This window comes from Brassica napus, chromosome C5, assembly GCF_020379485.1.
Source record: "Brassica napus cultivar Da-Ae chromosome C5, Da-Ae, whole genome shotgun sequence".
Lineage (NCBI taxonomy): Eukaryota > Viridiplantae > Streptophyta > Magnoliopsida > Brassicales > Brassicaceae > Brassica > Brassica napus.
The window spans coordinates 18,147,314-18,166,075 of record NC_063448.1 but is presented as its reverse complement, the minus strand read 5'-3'; the positions used below and the strand labels follow the sequence as shown (position 1 = coordinate 18,166,075).

Genomic DNA, 18,762 nt, shown 5'->3' with positions numbered 1-18,762 from the left:
TTTGAGAAATGGTATATCTAAGTTTTAGAATTTATTTTTGGAGAATAAGAAAGATATCATAGGTATCATATTTTTATTTGTATGGTTTGACTTTGAGGCTTATATAAAGGGGTCACAGAAGGATATATTTCTCAATATCGCTTTCTCTCTTATTTTCTCATAGAATTAGGATTTTACGCAGATATTCACAACAGAATATAATCCTTAAACTACGTGAATATAACGTGGGTCCGGGATAACCTCGTAAAATCCCGGTTTGTGGTATATAGAAGGGATTAACAAAATTAATTTGGCTACATATGTCACCAAAAATGTACTTATTTTTTTTGTCACACATCCATTTAAAAATGCAGGGTTAAGCGTATTTGAGATGGAGTAGTGGAAGGAAGGTGACCTATCGGAAATTGATTCGCGATACCGTGTGAATGTGGTCAAAGCACGGAGAAAAATCATGTGGTGATTACAGGGTCAGTAAACAATGATTTCGAACTTTCAAAATATTAACGCACGGTACGATAGGATAGGATTGCCCCACGGACTGAATAAACAAGAGTGGAAACCTATTAGCCGTAGGTAGGCAGTGCGTTATAAAACTGGTAATAGCAATTGAAGACTTAGTTATAAGTTTGAACAATTCACCATTGAATACATTTTGTTTCTGATAATCAGAAAAAGAATGTACACCTAAACTGTGTGAATACATTTTCCAAGAAGAGACGATCTCACACAATTTCAAATTAATCAAATAGTTTACATCAAGGTAGACTCTACAAATAAATAAATCAAAAAGTAATTTGACTCTACATTTTTTTTAGTTATCTGCCTATAAAATCAGTCAACTGGCCTAGCTCATACGTTAAATATTATATTATTGAATAAAATGTATCTATGTTATTAACATACGGTATTTACAGATTGGTATAACCGGCCAATGATGGATTTGGCAGAGAACACACAAGAAAGAGTTAAAAGAATCCTACACAACAACAAAAAACACAGAATGTTTACTCTTTTCATATCAAACAGATTTCATATTGGTGTATTATTTATTTTGTTATATCTTGTTACTTTTCATTTTTTGCAAACTGATTTTTGTTTAAATTGTTTTTTTATTATATAATAGTTTTTGATTAAAAAACTTAGATTGTAAGTTGAAACAATAATCAAATAATAAAAGAATGGATGAAGAAAATGAGGAAGACGAACAATACATAGCTCGGCGATCGCTATATGTTTTCAAAAGTGAACAATCTTAATTATTTTTTTTGGAAACTGAGGTTTCGGAACAAGCAAAGCCTAGAGAACTTACAAGATGATGCTTTTATCATCATTATGAAGCACTTGGTGTCTCCTGAGCTGATAGTAACTTAACCCTTCGTGTGAGGTCTTTCATGACATCTATGATCATTGATTTCTTCTGGATTCGGTACTTGATACTCAGTTCTGCTGTGTCTGAAACACCTTGTTTCAGTATACCCTCGTCTTCCATTATCTTTGTCGGAAAGTGGCTCAATGCAATCACACAAAGAGCGATTACAGTGCGGAAAGCGGCAATCTCGTTGGCAATTCCAAGAGGTGCTGTGGAGGATAAAGATTTGAGCGTCTCTAAGTCATGCTTCTCTACTTCCACCAGTTCACCGGAAAGCAGTATTCTTATAGCTGCCAATAGTCTTCCCTCTACTGTGTCTTGACCTCCTATGGTTACCTATCACAGAATAATAAGATGACAAGAATTAGAGAGATGAAGACTGTTTCAGCTACCGAGTTAGAGAGATACACAATGTGGATACCTTGAGATTTGGCATTTTCCCGGCTAGATTCAGTTGGGAAAGCAACTGATGTTGCCATGGAGCTGGAGAAGAGAATTTTGGGGAAGCAACACCAGCCGCCATGCTTGCAGCGTCCAAGAGCCCTTCATCGTATTTAAGCTCAATGGTGTCGTACGGGTTTGATTCAATCACAAAGCCATAGTCCAAAAGGAAAAAATCGTTGCTAAGGCAACCATAATTGAGTAGCAACGGATCGTTTTCTTTAACTTGAGTCTCTGCAACGACCTGATTCACAAAGAAAGAGTGAGAGTGAGACAAATAAAAAACAAAACACTTAAAAGAAACAGAGAACTAAGACACAGAACCTTAACAAGGGTGTTTGAGTCAGAACCGTCCTGTTCTTGAATTATCTTGACATTCGGCGAGAAGCTGTGGTTGCACATATCTATCAGAGGAAGCATCATGAGAACATGATCAGAAGACCCACCTCGAACCTTTCTATTACCATGCAAACGAAACGCTCTAGTAGAAACAGCCGACATGGTCCACCCGAGTGCGGATGCATTCACATCTTGGCCGCTAAAAGGATGATCACTAGCCTTAACATCTTCAAGAGTCTGTCTAATCTCTCGCTCAAAATCAAGGAGAAAACGGCATCGTTTATTAACCTGCTCCCAAAGAAGACAACAAATCTTCCATCACCTAATTGAAATAGTAGAGAATGAGACTCAGGATGTCTTATATAACCTGGTGGAGAAGAGGAGCATACTGCAAGTTCTTGATGTCTTCTCCAGGAAAGAATATGGGAACGGTGTAAGTCTCGGGAAGATTGCTAATGTAAGGCCACCAGAAAGAATCAGCATTGGCTCTTTCTTGTAATAGTCTCAGTCCCAGTTTCATTGCCCACAACTCTCCTGCCAAATCAATCATACGAAAACATGATTCTATGAGCTAAGCTTCAAGATGAATATCACCAAGATATATCTGAGATAATCCACTGAATCACAGTTAAACTTCTATGAGCTAAGCTTCAAGATTCAAGACAACTGAATAATTAATTGATTGTTCTCTAATATCAGCAGTAAACAACATTGAACAAGAGCGAGGTATCAGCACTTGCCGGGAACTCGACGGGCTAAGGCGGCGAGGAGAGGAGACGGTGCCGTTTCATCTGATCGGAAGCGTAAGGGAACGTGAGGAGGGAGGGAGATTAGGTCGGTGCCTTGAGCGATTTGCTCGGTGGAGATGAGACCGATGCCGAATGGAGTATCCTGAGATAGCTTGACGGCGTGGTGAACGAAGCCGCCTTCTCTTTTGATCCAACGGACTAGGTCCGGCGGATGAGGAGCTAAACGGGAGGGTTGAGACGCGACGGAGCATGTGAAGGGACGAATGTGAGCTGCCAGAGAAGTTATTGCTAGTTTCGACGTGGCCATGACTTGCAACTAGGCTGACTCTGTCCAGAGTTGCTCGAGAGAGAGATGAAGATAGATCCGGAACAGAGCGAACGGGCCGGGTTTAGCTTCTATTCGGGTCGGGTGATACTACGGCTGGCTCAAGAGATCTCTAATGGGCTTTGCTAAGTTGATAACTGTTTTTTTTTGGGCTCAAAACCAGTTTTACATCACGATGAAATTTAGTGGTTTTGGTCAACGAATCGGCAGTCCAATATAGGAGATAGAGCAGAATGAGAAGCATCCCCTCAATCGCGCAAACTCTTGAATTCGGTTGAGAAAGTATACCATTATTTATTCTTTCAAATGGTATATATAATATCTTGATCATATCTCGACAATCTCTGTCTCATATGCTTGAATGTTGGAATACTAGAGCTTACATTGTATTGTCCAAAAAAAGCGCTTTAGGTTCTGCATGTATAGAGATGGCAACCGACGTGGCTGATTACGGGCATTTAGCAAAAACAATGTGAGCCGTCCAACCCCCATACACACCCATTTGATACCACTGAAGAGAGATTCAAGAACCATCAACGGAATATACATGTCCCTTAAACATACGTTTTGAGGATATGAAGGGTTCTGAAGCAAACTCAAGTTTTCAGTAAGTTTGCCTCATGCCATGCTCAATACACACTTTTTGCTTTTTGCATGCGGTGCAATGTGGATTAGTTTTTAGTCAATAATGCCTTTGAAAAGTTTGTGATCGTGAGCTTTCCAAATTAACCAAATAATCCTCCCATGAAAGTTTTTGGACTCAAAACTTTAGATTAACATTACATTTCTATTTCTAAAAAAAAACATTACATTTCTATTTTATATAGTTTTAGAAATTAAAATTATACACAACTTGTGTTACACAATTTTAAATACTAACAGATGAAAATATTTTGTTGTTAAAAAAAAAAAAGATTAAAATATTTGTAATCACTGTATATGCATTCAATTATTCAATTCTAGGCAGAACTGAAACAGAAAGAGTTGAATAACTTTTCAAAAACCACGTTAGCTTGCAGGGCAATGCAATCCTCCCAAAGAACAAGCCAAAAAAAATTGAAACAATGATGGAATAATAACAATGGACGAACAAAACGAGAAAATAAGGAAGACAAAGACGAACACAAACATCACTCGGCCATTAAACTCTACCTCTGACCACCACCACCCATGACATTATCACGTCTCGATCCCATCGTCATCATAATCTTAAACTCCTCGAAATCAATCGTCCCATCTCCATCCTTATCCACACCACCAATCATCTTCCTACACTCTCCGATCGAACACTCATCCCCCAAACTCCTCAAAACCTCATGCAACTCCTCCGCCGATATCGATCCGTTCCCGTCGATGTCGTAGACAGAGAACGCATCCTTTAGATTCTCAAGCACGTCGTTCTGATCCATCCCTTTCGTGTTCAGCTCAACGAACTCCTCGAAGTTTATGTAACCGTCTCCTTTCCGATCTATCTCCGTGATCGCCTTCTCCAGGACCTCCTCTGGTACCTCGTTACCTAGGCTCGCCATGATCGCGCCGAGCTCCTTCGATGAGATCTTGCCGTCTCCGTTCACGTCGAATTTTTTGAAAACAGCTTCGAGTTCTCGGATCTCGGTTTTACCTGAGCGTGCTTTTTGGAGGTACGGAGAGTCTGCTCCGGTTCGGGATACCGAGCCGCCATCGCCCGAGCCAGTGGATTGGTTTTTCTTGTTGAACATGGTTGCGAATCTCGCTGGTGTGAGATAGAGAGATGTATTTGTATTTGTGGTGATTCTTGTGGAAGCGAATGAATCTCTGGATAGCTTATGCTAATTTGGGATTCTCTCAACTAAATCAGGAATAAATCTTAGATTGTGTGTAAATTGATTTTAGTTGTTATTATTAGAATGCTTACATAGCGAATATGTATTTGAACAAATTGGTATTTTTTATATTTCTTTTTCAAAAAAAAAAACAAATTGGTATTTAGGGAATGTATACAATATAGAGATGGGAGGCATGTTTGGTAACAGAGAGCTTCATGCCTAAGAACACCTCTAATGGAAGGTTCTACCCATTGGAGTTCTAAAAATAAATATATGTATACGTATATATTGTATATGTGTATGTAGTTATAGGGTCTATTAAATAGTGTAGAACCCCTATCTAAAGGTTCTAAAAGTTTTGTTTTTAGAACTTTTAGATAGGAGTTCTACACTATTTAGTAGACTCCACAACTACATATATATATACAATATATATATACACACATTCATTTTTAGAATTCTAATGGGTAGAAGTACGAGAATTACTGCTCTTCCAATTCTCTTAACCCGCTTCTAGATAATCAACAAGTGGATGATGATGTTTGAGAGATTTGTTAAACTATTCATCATCATTTCAAAGTCAAAATGGTCTTTAATATATTAACGGAAACTATTGTTAACTAGGGTAAACACCACATATTAGTATTATTAAAAATTAAACAAGATATATGAATCACATAAAAACAGGTACGAGCTAATATGTGTTGTATTGTTAACATCATCAACAAATTTTTAATGATTAGAAAAAAACTGCGTCAGATTTGAAATACAAAACTTCCTTTGATGTTTTAACATATTCTCGGCTGTATAACATGTGAACCTTAAATGGGTTTAAGTGGGTTTCTTAGTGGTGGATCCCATATTATTTTTGTAAAAATCGATTTTTAGAGATGTGAAATAAGGACCGATCTTGGAAGGGTTTTTACACTGTTTGCTTGCGATTGGTTTGCTTTTTAATTTTTTTTTTTTCGGACAAAAAAAATAAAAATAATTTCCTAAGAAACTGATTCACGATTTGAGCGTTAATGATGGTCTAACGAGAGCTAGCCAACTATAAATGAACGATTACGAAGCCTTACAAGCACACAATGGAGAAAGAATACCCAAACTGTCTAACACCATGAAAAAGCTTACCTCATGTACGTTATCCAGCTCTACGATGGAAGCCAATGCCTTGTAGTCCAACTCTCATCGTTAGATTAACTTATTGCAATAAAAAAGTGTTACACTTGCAGTAATATTGGCCAAGCTCGAGAGACTACGGTTTTGTTTATAAGAATTGCATGGAGGCTGGAACATCTCAATGCTACATTTTTCCATTGGTTCCTGGCTATATAGTTATGTGCTTTGTCTGTGCATATATCATCTCGTGTTGCAAAATCTTTCAAAGGATTTGGCCAATGTCGCTGCTTCACCTCACAGTGCCCTATTCGATCTTGGAGATGTCTTCTAAAGAATGTTCTTTTATGTACAGTGTTTTGCGATTGCGGTTCATGCATGGTTGGATTGCTATTGCAATGCTACATATGTTGATTTATGTATAAAGAACTTATAATTCATGTCTCATATCAAACAGCAAGTTTTATTAATCTGATCTTTATATAGATCTAACTCTTTGTCTCTCCTGAGCGAAAATCAAACATAACAGCATCAATTCAAAGAAGATTTGGGGGCCTGAAATTTCACATGTTTTAAAGTCTCTGCTTTCTCTATCCCTTTTCTATCCAACTTTTTATGTTTCTTTATCTTACGGGGAACATGCTTCTGCTCCCCCAATAGGCAGACATTCATTTAGAGTGAGTATAAGAACATCCAGCTTTGATTCATCATCAGTCCTCCCTCATTGGTCATGTATTGCTTCGCTTGTGTTTCACGTTTCTTCTATTAATTTATGCAAGAATCTATAGACTCCTCTTTCATGGACTTAAAGGTTGTAATTTTGTATGATTTCCCATTTGAGAAGATAAATGGAACATGGGCCGGTACAATGACTGCACAATTACATTGAGAGAAACCCATTTTAGCATAACTAAGAAAGGAACTACCTTTAAGTTCGTCTCTGCTCTGATAAAACTCTTCCAGAGAAACTAAACCGAGAAAAAATCGCTACTTTGTATGACAAACGAGCCTGAAGAGAAACGAAGAAGGAGGTGATGAGAGGTTTATCTCATTTTGTCTGTCTCCTCTCGTCTGCTCTTTGGTTTCGTGGATAAAAGAGATAAAGAAGCTAAAAAAAGGAAAAGAGATAAGAAGTCTTCGAAGATGATTCTCTCTCTTCTTCAGCAACAGTCAGCTCCAACTCCAGCTGAGTTGATAAATGCTCAAAACGCGTACCAGTGACTGTTGTGGGCCCCACATGACGACCATCCAATATTTAGTACCAAAGACTTTTAGTCTTGACTCTCCAAAGTCGTTGCTACAAATGGCAAGATCATTCATCAGAAAACTTTTTCTTCTGCAGAAGTCAGAACTATGAAAATCTTTGTACTTCTGCTTCTTCTCTTGTTGAACAAGGCAGTTTCTCAAGGTGAAAGAGGAGAGTTCGGCTTCAATGGTTACTTGTACGACAGCTATGGAAGTGCTAATCTTGACTCCAATGGCTTACTGAAGCTTACAAATTACACAGAACATGAAACAGGTCAAGTTTTCTACAACTTCCCTGTTCGGTTCAAGAACTCACCCAACGGTACCGTTTCGTCCTTCTCCACTACTTTTGTTTTCGCTATAGTCTCTGAGATTCCAACATTTAGTGGCCATGGAATCGCTTTTGTTATTTCTCTTACCAAAGGCTTGCCCTATAGCTTTCCCTCACAATATCTAGGGCTCTTTAATTCGACAAACAATGGGGATCCCTCAAATCATGTTGTAGCAGTTGAGTTTGATACAATCCAAAGCATTGAATTCAATGACATGGATGATAACCATGTTGGTATCGACACCAATAGCTTGATATCAGAGAAAGCAGCTTCAGCAGGTTATTACAAAGAAGATGGTACTTTCAAAAACATATCTCTTATAAGTAGGAAACCGATACAAGCCTGGGTTGAATATGATTCATCAAGGAAACAACTGAATATCACTCTTCATCCTCTTCATGTCGCTAAGCCAAAGACTCCACTGCTTTCTCTAACCAAAGATCTATCACCATATCTCCTGGAGTCGATGTACGTTGCCTTCACTTCATCCACAGGCTCTCTTCTTTCATCTCATTATATTCTTGGCTGGACGTTCAAGCTGAATGGGAAAGCTTCAGACATAGACCCATCTCGTCTTCCAAAACTTCCTGATGACTATCAAGAAAGTAGTATATAAAAGATCTTGGCCATCAGTTTGAGTATGACCGGCTTCGCAGTCCTCGTCTTCTTGACCATAAGTTTCATGCTTTTCTTGAAAAGAAAGAAGTTAATGGAAGTTCTTGAAGACTGGGAGGTTCAGTTTGGTCCACATAGGTTTGCTTACAAGGATCTTTACATTGCCACAAAGGGTTTCAAGAACAGCGAGCTTCTTGGTAAAGGAGGGTTTGGAAAAGTCTACAAAGGTACACTATTGTCGTCTAACCTAGACATTGCTGTGAAGAAAGTTTCTCATGATTCGAGACAAGGAATGAGAGAGTTTATAGCCGAGATTGCCACCATTGGCCGTCTCAGACATCCTAACTTAGTTCGGCTTCTTGGTTACTGCAGACGCAAGGGGGAGCTCTATTTGGTCTACGATTGTATGCCAAAAGGCAGTCTCGATAAGTTTCTCTACCACCAACCAGAACAGAGTCTTGATTGGTCACAAAGATTCAAGATCATCAAAGATGTAGCTTCTGGTCTCTGTTATCTACACCAGCAATGGGTTCAACTCATCATTCACAGGGACATTAAGCCAGCAAACATCCTTCTTGATGAATCTATGAACGCAAAGCTTGGTGATTTTGGTCTTGCCAAGCTTTGTGAACACGGAATCGATCCTCAGACCTCTAACGTGGCTGGCACGTTTGGGTACATCTCACCGGAGCTCTCAAGAACAGGGAAGGCAAGCACAAGCTCTGATGTATTTGCTTTTGGAGTATTCATGTTAGAGATTACTTGTGGGAGAAGACCCGTCTTGCCAAGAGCGTCTTCGCCAAGCGAGATGGTACTTACTGATTGGGTGCTAGATTGTTGGGGAGAAGACATACTGCAAGTGGTTGATGAGAGGGTGAAGCATGATGATAAGTACCTTGTGGAGCAAGTAACAATGGTTCTTAAGCTGGGCTTGCTCTGTTCGCTTCCGGTTGCAGCCATGAGACCGAGCATGTCCAGCGTCATCTAGTTCTTGGACGGCGTGGCTCAGCTACCTCATAACCTGCTTGACATTGTGAAAGCTCGAGAAAACGTTGGAACCACTGAAGCAACCGCGTCTCCTGCGCAGCCTAGTTCGATCGCTACGGTTACATTTACGGAGTCATTTGCATCACACGGGCGCTAAAAGATCAAACACACAGAACCATCTTCTTTCTTCTCGTCTAATAAAGTAAATCTCGATATGTCAAAAGAAACGGCTGCATCTAACACTACAAGAAAACACGCCGAATTCCGACGGAGGTTCCGACGGACATCAATGTCGTTGGACGTTTGTGACGGATTACCGACCAATTTTCGACGAAAACCAAAAATTTGAAGTCGTCGGAATTCCGTCGGCCATTTCCGACAGAATTCCGACGAAACATGGGTCGTCGGAATTTTCCGACGACTTTTCGACGACATTCCGATAAAAAATGTAACCGTTGTAGTCGTCGGAAATTCGTCGGAATATACCGACGAACTTCCGACGACATTTCGATTAACAGTACAGTCGTCGGTATTCCGTCAGAATTTTCCGACGAATTTCCGACGAACCATGTTACCGTTGCCGACAAATATATATGACCGTTGTATAGCCGTTTGAGATTGGAAAATACCGACGAAATTCCGACGGACTGCTTTACATCCGTCGGAATTTCGTCGGAAAGTCGTCGGAGGGCCGTAAGCAATTTCCTATAAATACAACCCCTCCTCATTCAACTCATTCACACTTCATTCTCTCTTCATTCTCTTTAGTCATAACAATTCCGGGAAAATCATGTCTTCAGAAGTTTATTATCGCTCGTGGATGGATAAACCTCATTTGGATCTGAACACCAATTTGCTTACGGAAGAATACGTTCAAGGGATTGGAGAATTCATGAGGCTTGTTCAACAGCAACCGGATGCAAAAAGTGGTATGTTAAGATGTCTCTGCTCTACTTGCAATAATAATAAGGTTATAAAAGAATTTGATGTTTTGACTCATTTGTATATGAAAGGGTTTTCACGTAATTATAAAGTTTGGTACCTTCATGGGGAAACTGGTTATGAATATGGTAGTACTAGCGAACCTCAGCCTGTTAGTGAACTTCAGCCTGATATTAGGTTAGAAGAATCTAGAACGGATATAGATTATGGTGTAGGTACTGAGCAGATGTTACATGATCATTATAGAGGGGAAGAACCAAATCCCGAATCTAGGAGATTTTTTGACATGTTGGATGAAGGAAAACAACCTTTGTATCAAAATTGTAGAGATGGTCATTCAGTCTTATCATCTGCAACTAGATTAATGGGTATTAAGACAGACTATAATTTGGCTGAAGAATGTATGGATGCGATTACTGATTTTGTCAAAAGTATTCTACCTGAGGATAACCTTGCACCGGGTTCATACTACGAGGTTCAGAAACTTGTTGCCGGTCTTCAACTACCGTACGAAGTGATAGATGTATGTATTGACAACTGCATGATCTACTGGAGAGCGGATGAGACCCGGAATGTATGCAAATTTTGTGGGAAACCTCGTTATCAGGAGACGAGGGGAAGAGTTCTAAATAACTATGTTGGCAAGACTACTATGTAATAATAACTATGTCGTCTTCGTTTCATTTGATCAAGTTTTAATACGAAATTCCGAAGTAGGGTATGTAAATGCAAAAAGAGGAACTGTTATTTCGAATAATATCAGATGGGAACAGTTTATATGACCAGAAAGATCCTACGCAGAAGCAAATGTATCATAAGTTATGATTCATAACGCAATTGATTTACATAAACAAGCTGCTCATTTTTTAGTGAGTTATCTAGAGCTTGGAGTATTCCGGCTTGATATAGGCGTAGATTTCCACAATAGTCATTGTCTCAGCCTTAGTCAACTCCCCGTATTCATTATCTTAGCAATTTGTCACTGAAAATAGGCTGAATTAAAATATCGTTTGGCTGTACAAACACTAACCAGTTAAAGTAATCGATGGTGGGTGTGGCATTTTTGTCTAGGAAAACACGTGAGGATGACATTGAGCTCAGAGCAAGGTTCCCTGTTGTTCTTGTAGGTTTTGACGTAAAAAAACATAAACGTCAGCAACACTGATTAACATAAGGCTACATAAACACTTAGTCAAGATTAACACCTATTAGTTGAAGATATAAGTAATCAAAGTCAACTATATACGAACAAAACCTATCAAGCATTGATTGATCCAGTTGCTGCTTCAAGAGCATACTATTTGGGCTTAGGTATTGATTTCTGGTTAGAGATCAGCAAGCCAAACCAAAATATCCAAATTGGAGTTTTTAAAGGTTAAGTAGTTTGACTGAGAAAAAAACTTTCTCAAGTTAAATGTTTAACAATTTGAATTACTGACGTTGTAAAAAAAAATCTCACATGATTAAATAAGTATATTAGTAGAAATTAATTTTAAAGCATTACAACATGTTTTCGTAGTCATGTAACATGACTAAGATGATTCTTAGAATCCTTAGAAAAAATAAGTTGGTCTATACAAATATCTATTATATTTTTTATTAAACTAATTATCAAATTGATAAGTAGTGTACAAAAAAATATTCTCAATTCTTTCATTAAATAAAAGCTACAGAATTGTCTAATATGGTTAACATATATATGATAATTAATGATAAGAAAATTGAGAGAAAAAAATACTGCTATCCCCACCCAGACCAAGACAAAACTTTGACTTGTTCAAATAACAATTAATGTAAAGCAGTATAAATAATAAATTTTTGATAATAATTTTTGTATCATCTTTTCTGTTTTTTTGTTTAATTTTATATTACTAAACCAAAATTAAACAATAACATTAAGCATATAATAAAAAATAAATCTATTTTTTATTATATGTTATATTTTGAATTTTAAATATAAATTACTAAAAATGGTAGAAATGAATATGAAATATCATTAATAGATATTCATATTATATATATATATATTAATATCATTTAAATTAAATTATATACTATATAAAAATATTTTAATTTCAAAATTTGCATTAAAAAATATTGAGATATTAATATTTTAATTTGAAATTTGTACTGATAAATCTCACATTAAAAGTTTTGTGATAAATAGTTTAGATTTGTGTTACTGCAAATATACAAATGTTAATAAAATCATATGAGTAGGAAGTGTCAATAATAAATATTTATATTAAAATATACTATATATAGTATATATGTCAATATCACTAAAGTAAATAAAATTATTGTTTTGATTTATTTACCAAAAACATAATTGTAAATAAACAAAAGGTATTGGTTTTGATTTATGTGATTATTCTAATGTATATACTTTTATGTATACAAATTATTTTTAAATAGGTGGTTTCTAATATGTCATTTGATCCTGACAATCCCAGAAATACACACATATATTATTTCATTCAGATTAAATATTTTAGTCTTGATTTTTATTTCTAAAAAGCTTTTAATGAAATATCATGGTAAGATTTCAATCACCTTCTTTTGAGTTTGTTCGAAGAATGAGAGATTTGATCATTCATCTAATATTTGTTTCTCCCTAATACTCTATCTAGCTACTATAATTGTAAGAATGAGAGATTTGAACTGTTTATTATAAGTTTTCTGATTTATCATTTAATAAATCAAGCAGTTCTTACTTTATACATAATTTACATATACTATAAAGGTAAAAAAAATTGTATCGGTATACTCTTAAGTAACAAATGCTCAAACGCATATGTTAATAAAATAAGTAATTTGTTTTGTTTTTCTAGAATTGGATGATTTTTAGACCGAAATATATATTAGACAAAACATTTATATTTCGAGTTTGCACTCATATTCTTTAACAGCTTGATATATTAGATTTGAACACTAACCTGTGAATAGAGTTTGCTGGTGATTTTTTTAAAATTTTGATTCTTAGATATGTATATGGAGTGTAACAAATTTTTACAGATGTCCATCTTTTTAAAGTTGACACTTATGTAATTCACTTGAATTGACAGAAAAAGTAAAAAAAAAAAAAAAAAAAACTCATATCAGTGAAATATAAACGAGAACGAAAGCACAATTTTATAGAAGTATAAAATGAAAACACTTATGAGAGTCAATAGTAAACAAATCGAGAGCAGAAAACCTAATCCTCTTTCGTCATTTTACAATCGATATTGTCTATCTGGTTTTTGTGATTTGTATCATCCGCAAAATTTAATTTTTTTTGTGCACATGAAATCGTAAAAATAATTAAAATAAACTATAATATGTTAACTCTCCAACAACGATGATACATTTAAGAGACCAACATTTGTATTCATCATTTTACAATCGATAAAGTATGTAGTGTTGCAAATGGAAAAACCATTTAATAAACAAACATTAGTATAAAAACCCGGCGCACATCATCTAGTGCCAAATATTATAGAAACATCACATGTTACAATTTGAAGTCAGTTGGTTAAGCAAAAGAGAGAAATGATTACCTCCGACACGTTTTGTGTTCACGGTTGTAACTTAAAAAGGTCGATGGGAGTATTCGAACAGGCTGTAAATTTCTTGGAGAATTCTGTTACAGCCAGGTCCCAGAGATACAATTCCATAACAAGTACCCTGTGAAAAGTTTACAGCAGGTGAAACCAATAAGAACACAAAGGATTCAAGACCAACTGTCTCTTTATTAAGAATCACTTAAACAATCTTTTACAAAGACTTGTCTAATCCGAATTACACAACGCCACACGCGGCTTGTCACGGACCAATTCTTAATCTACCCTTTGCGTGAACCAACCCATGTTGATCACGTTTACAAATCACTCACTTCCTGAAACCCCAAAACCCCTGTTTGTGTTTCTGTGAGAATATAACGTTGAAAGCTTGACCTAATCCTAAGTCTAAGCTTTCCTATATATTGCCACCAATTCTTTCCAATTGTGCAATATCTCTTTTCCTAAAAATCAGCATCACCAAATCTTCCAATTTGTGATCTGACGATCCTCTAGTTTGTAAATCACGTCCAAACAAGATCAGCCAATGGGAACTCTCCATGTCATCACGTCTTAGTTCCTTCTGTTCACGTCGATGTGTTCCACATTATCGTCCATGTGTAACACAACAGCAACATGCCAAACTTCAACATTCTTTGAATATGTCTGAACCATACTCCAAAGAACCATGTCAATCAACACTCTCTCTGTGTCAATGCACCAGCATGTCAAGCTCCAGATCCCTGAGCTTACACTCTCCCCCTTTTTATCTGAATATGTCAATCTCTAGAAATCTGCAAGCATCAACTCACAAACACACAACTAGTGAAGCGCAGAAGCAATATAATTCACTAAACCATCAGTCACAGAACAATATGTGAGTTGCTCAATTCTCAAGCAGGTACAGTGTAAAAGTACCTACAACAGTTCTAGCAATCTTTTACACGATTCTCCCCCTGCTTGTAACCACATAACCAGATTCTACTTGATTGCATATTCTGATAAAACTAACCGGTTCACAAAGAGGATACTTACCTGGAGTCGCATGAGTCGCATGATCATGGAGAAGAATGACACTTATCTGTTGGCTACCATTCAGAGGAATATGGATGTACCTTATGAGACTCACTCAAAAGATCTTGTTAGTAAAGACATCAATGACTATAAGGACAGTTAAGACCCAAATTATTCACTTTATCAAACCAGAAATTTAAATTCACTTAAACACTGAAGTGTAATAGACATAGCAAGCTGAGTTCGACACATCTGCAGAGAATAGATAAGGACCCCATGATAAATCACCTAGCATGTACATCTGAGATAATTAAATGAATTTACAAAATTGAGTTTGATAACTTCCCTGTGTCAGGAAGATAGATCAGCAGCAACCTTATCACATATTTCATCACAAAAGACGATTAAAGGGATCAACTTGTCTGCGCAAACCTGTAGCTATTTCTCTGCCGAGTAGCTGTCACAAGCTCCTCTGTCCAGCTACTAACCGATTCCACTTTGACTGGGATCATGATCACACCGTTTTCAGACAACACGATGGGTATCTTGTGTTCCTACCTCTTCCTCTTCGGTAGTGTTTTGTTCATGTTCTTTTCAGAGGATTAAAATACATGAATCACCTCTGCCCAATCAAGACAGTGATCGATGTCAAATACAAAATGTGTTGCATCCTGATTCAAATCGAGTGTCTATCACGTTGGGCCTTATTAACCTTTTCTTTTTACAGTGTGTAAGACTTCCTGTTCTTTGCAGGACACACTTTTAACTTCCTTTTTTTTTTTTTTTATAAAACCTTAGCATGTGTTACACTCATCCTCTCTCGTGTTACTTCGTTCAGTCCAGACAGTAATCAACACCAGAACCAAAATGTGTTGCATCCTATTCCGAGATGAGTGCCTTTCTTCAGTGAACTGCTATGATCAGACCCAGTCATTGTAGTTTCTGTTATTAACATGGACAAAACTTGCTGACAAGAGGTTTTAGTTGGTGTGACTCAATATGTGATTTCAGCTATACACATGACCTTCTCTCAAAGACAAAACAGGTTAGAGATCATAAATTCCAAAAACTTTTCGCATACACAAAAAGCCATTGAATTCAGGTAGTTTGGTAACTGTGTCAACTAGTTTATTCTCAGATGCAACATGTTCAATGGCAACAAGTTTTTCCTCGATCAATTCTCTAACAGGATGATGTCTAATTTCTACTTGCTTAGTCAATGATAATTGAACAGGATTCTCGATTATGCAAATGTCATTCAAGTTATTGCAGTGAACATCAAATGGGTCAAAAAGACTACCATACTCAACGTGTGTTGATCTCTTTACCAATATATGGGTCCACAACTTTCTCAAGGCTGTGTATTCCATTTCAGCAAGACAACGTGACGCCTTGTGTCACATCTTCAAGTTTTTCTCATCCCAGTAACACATCCAATTGACATCACAAGTTCCTGCCATCATCATGTTAGTGTCAAAAGAATAATGTAACTTGAGCTTAAGGATACCTTTCACATGGTTACTGATTTGTTTGATAACCAGTTGGTGTGATACTCTTGAAGTAGCTTGCCATGGGGTGCATATGTCAGTGGTAAGACCGAGATCTGATCCCCTGGCAGTGACGTATATCAAGCTCCCACTTATACTCTCGTGTGTAACACTTTCATCTCTGTGTGTTACATCTTTCTGAGACAGATTCTCTATTTTAGCAACGATGGCTTTAGGGATGATTGATCTCATCTGATTCACATGCCCAATCAGTTTTGTACCAGTTTTCTTCTTGTTACAACCTCCATAAACCGTGACTCCTTGATCACCACGACCTGAAGTTCCCTTTTCCCTTTTCATCCTTTCTTCCTTTTCAAGGTGACTTTGAGACAAATTGCATACACAATCTGCAGTATGTTCCTCTCTACTCAGGTGTGACTAGCCCTGGGACGGATCCGGATATCTGGGAAATTTAGGGTATCCGGATCCGTGGATTTAATATTCGGATCCGGATTCGTGGTTTCCGGATATCCGGGTTTCGGATATCCGTCTCGATATTCTATTATCCGCGGATATCCGGATCCGGATCCGGATCAGTCAAAATAATTAAAAATAATTTTTTTATCAAAAAATACTAACTTTTTTTAATATAATACATAAATTAAATATTTATAAATATATTTATATATGTTTATAATATTGTAAAAACTAAAATATAATATTATAATATTAATATATCAATATAAATATTAATAAAATTTAAAATTTTAATGTATTTTAAAAATACAGATCCGGATCCGGATATCCGGACCTAAAAATTAAGATAGCCGGATCCGGATTCGGTTTGCACGGATTCAGGATTTTACTATCCAGATTCAGATCCGGGCACCCCGGATATCCTATTTTCGGAGCGGATCCGGAGCGGATCTCAGATCGAATCCGGATCTCGGATAATAAGTCCCAGGTCTAGGTGTGACAAAGCATGTTTGAGATTTAGCTTCTGACTAGCTTGATTTATGATCTCTGGTTCTTTGACTTCAATGCGTGCAAAGTTACATATAACTTCTTCAACAGGTTCTGCAACAGGCTTGTGTGACACATCTGTTTCAAGGTGTAACCCATGACGCGTCTGTCTTCTGAATTTAGGATAGAGATCTCTTTTAGCAATCCACACACATCCATACTTCTTGGGCTCTATGAAGCACAAATTCAGCCTCCATGCTCTTTCAACCTGATTTCTACGAGCATAACAGTAAGCAACACTATGTCTGATCTTACCGCAAAAGTGACAGCCATTCCTTCGCTTAGTAGCAACTTTTATGTCTTGTATCTTTGGAGTCATAGTGTTGAGATTCATCCTTTAGTTCAGCTGAAACAACTGGGCTTGAACGCTTTACAACCTTGGTAACTTCATTCTTTTCAACTGCCTGAGAACTAGTTCCATGATGACCTCGATTTCCTCTTAACAAGCCTCCATTCCTACAAGCTGTGTTTTGATTCTCTTTAGACTCTGTCACTGATCCTGATTTTTCTTCAGTTTTTGGTTTGTCAACTTTTTGTCATGCAACTTTTGGTGTGTCATCTGATTTTACTCCAGCTTTTATGAACCTCATCCCTTCAGCCTTGTCATAATCTTGTGAAGTTAATCCTTTATAATCCAAACCCCAATTAATTTTTGGAGACTGCCCCATTGACAAAATATGATCCAGACTTGCTGATCCAGTGTTCAACATTCTTACTTTTTGTAGTTCTCAGAAAGTTATCTTTCCAGAAGTTGACTCTTCTCAAGTTCTTGATTCAGCAGCTGTTTCATTTGATGAAACTTTATTTCAGACTCTTGTTGAACTTGGTTTTGCTCTGCAATCACTATCTTGAGAGACTGAAGCTCGTCTTTACCATCATTCTTTGCTATCTTCAATGTTGTCTCAGCTTTTGTAGCAGGTTGTTCTAGCTCCAGAATGTTGAATTGTGCTTTCAACATGGATGTATCTTTGATGAGTTGCAGGTTTTCATGACTGAGCTCTGCAAATTTCTTGAACAATGTTGTATATTCAGACTTGAGATCAGCAGTCACATATTCCCCTTCTCTCTCTGAATCTCAATTTGAATTTGAGTCTGAGCTAGAATGATGATCAACCATTGTATCTTGACCAGCGAGAGCAACAAAGTTGTTTAACAAATCTTCTTCATCACTCTCACTTTCTGATTCAGTGTCACTAAAACATAAAAGAGACTTGTCTTTCTTCAGATTATTACGACAGTCACTCTTTGTGTGTCCAAATCCCTTGCACCCAATACACTTGAGCTCTTTTCGTTTTGCTAAGGGGCATTTGTTACGAAGATGACCAAAGCCTTCACACTCTTGACACTGTAAATTCTTCTCCCTCTTTTCCTTACACGAATCAGACCTAGAACCTTGATGGCTGAAGCGCTCTGAATCATTCCTGGAGAACT

The 18,762-nt window shown here is 37.1% G+C and overlaps 2 protein-coding genes and 1 pseudogene across 2 annotated transcripts; 1 reads left to right on the top strand and 2 right to left on the bottom strand.

Annotated features, from left to right (window-relative positions):
* Nucleotides 1-1,192: 1,192 nt before the first annotated feature.
* On the bottom strand, nt 1,193-3,245 carry LOC106367440 (actin-histidine N-methyltransferase-like). Its single transcript, XM_013807214.2, has 5 exons — nt 2,890-3,245; nt 2,517-2,683; nt 2,135-2,437; nt 1,791-2,054; nt 1,193-1,705 (listed from the first exon to the last, which is right to left on the bottom strand). The coding sequence occupies exons 1-5, from the start codon at nt 3,203-3,205 to the stop codon at nt 1,331-1,333; spliced, it is 1,425 nt and encodes a 474-aa protein (XP_013662668.1). The 5' UTR covers nt 3,206-3,245; the 3' UTR covers nt 1,193-1,330.
* An 882-nt stretch (nt 3,246-4,127) lies between these two features.
* Nucleotides 4,128-5,167, bottom strand: LOC106367441 (probable calcium-binding protein CML25). Its single transcript, XM_013807215.3, has one exon. It carries the CDS (start codon nt 4,939-4,941, stop codon nt 4,372-4,374), a length of 570 nt encoding a protein of 189 aa, XP_013662669.1. The 5' UTR covers nt 4,942-5,167; the 3' UTR covers nt 4,128-4,371.
* A 61-nt stretch (nt 5,168-5,228) lies between these two features.
* Nucleotides 5,229-11,003, top strand: LOC106367439 (annotated as a pseudogene).
* Nucleotides 11,004-18,762: the final 7,759 nt, after the last annotated feature.

Bases quoted from the DNA above. Each gene is read 5' to 3' on its own strand.
- LOC106367440 (XM_013807214.2), bottom strand. From the start codon at position 3,205: ATGGCCACGTCGAAACTAGCAATAACTTCTCTGGCAGCTCACATTCGT. The intron at 2,438-2,516 runs GTTATATAAGAC...CTTTGGGAGCAG, and splicing joins ATGCTCCTCTTCTCCACCAG to GTTAATAAACGATGCCGTTT. The intron at 2,055-2,134 runs GTTCTGTGTCTT...TTTGTGAATCAG, and splicing joins ACTCAAACACCCTTGTTAAG to GTCGTTGCAGAGACTCAAGT.
- LOC106367441 (XM_013807215.3), bottom strand. From the start codon at position 4,941: ATGTTCAACAAGAAAAACCAATCCACTGGCTCGGGCGATGGCGGCTCG.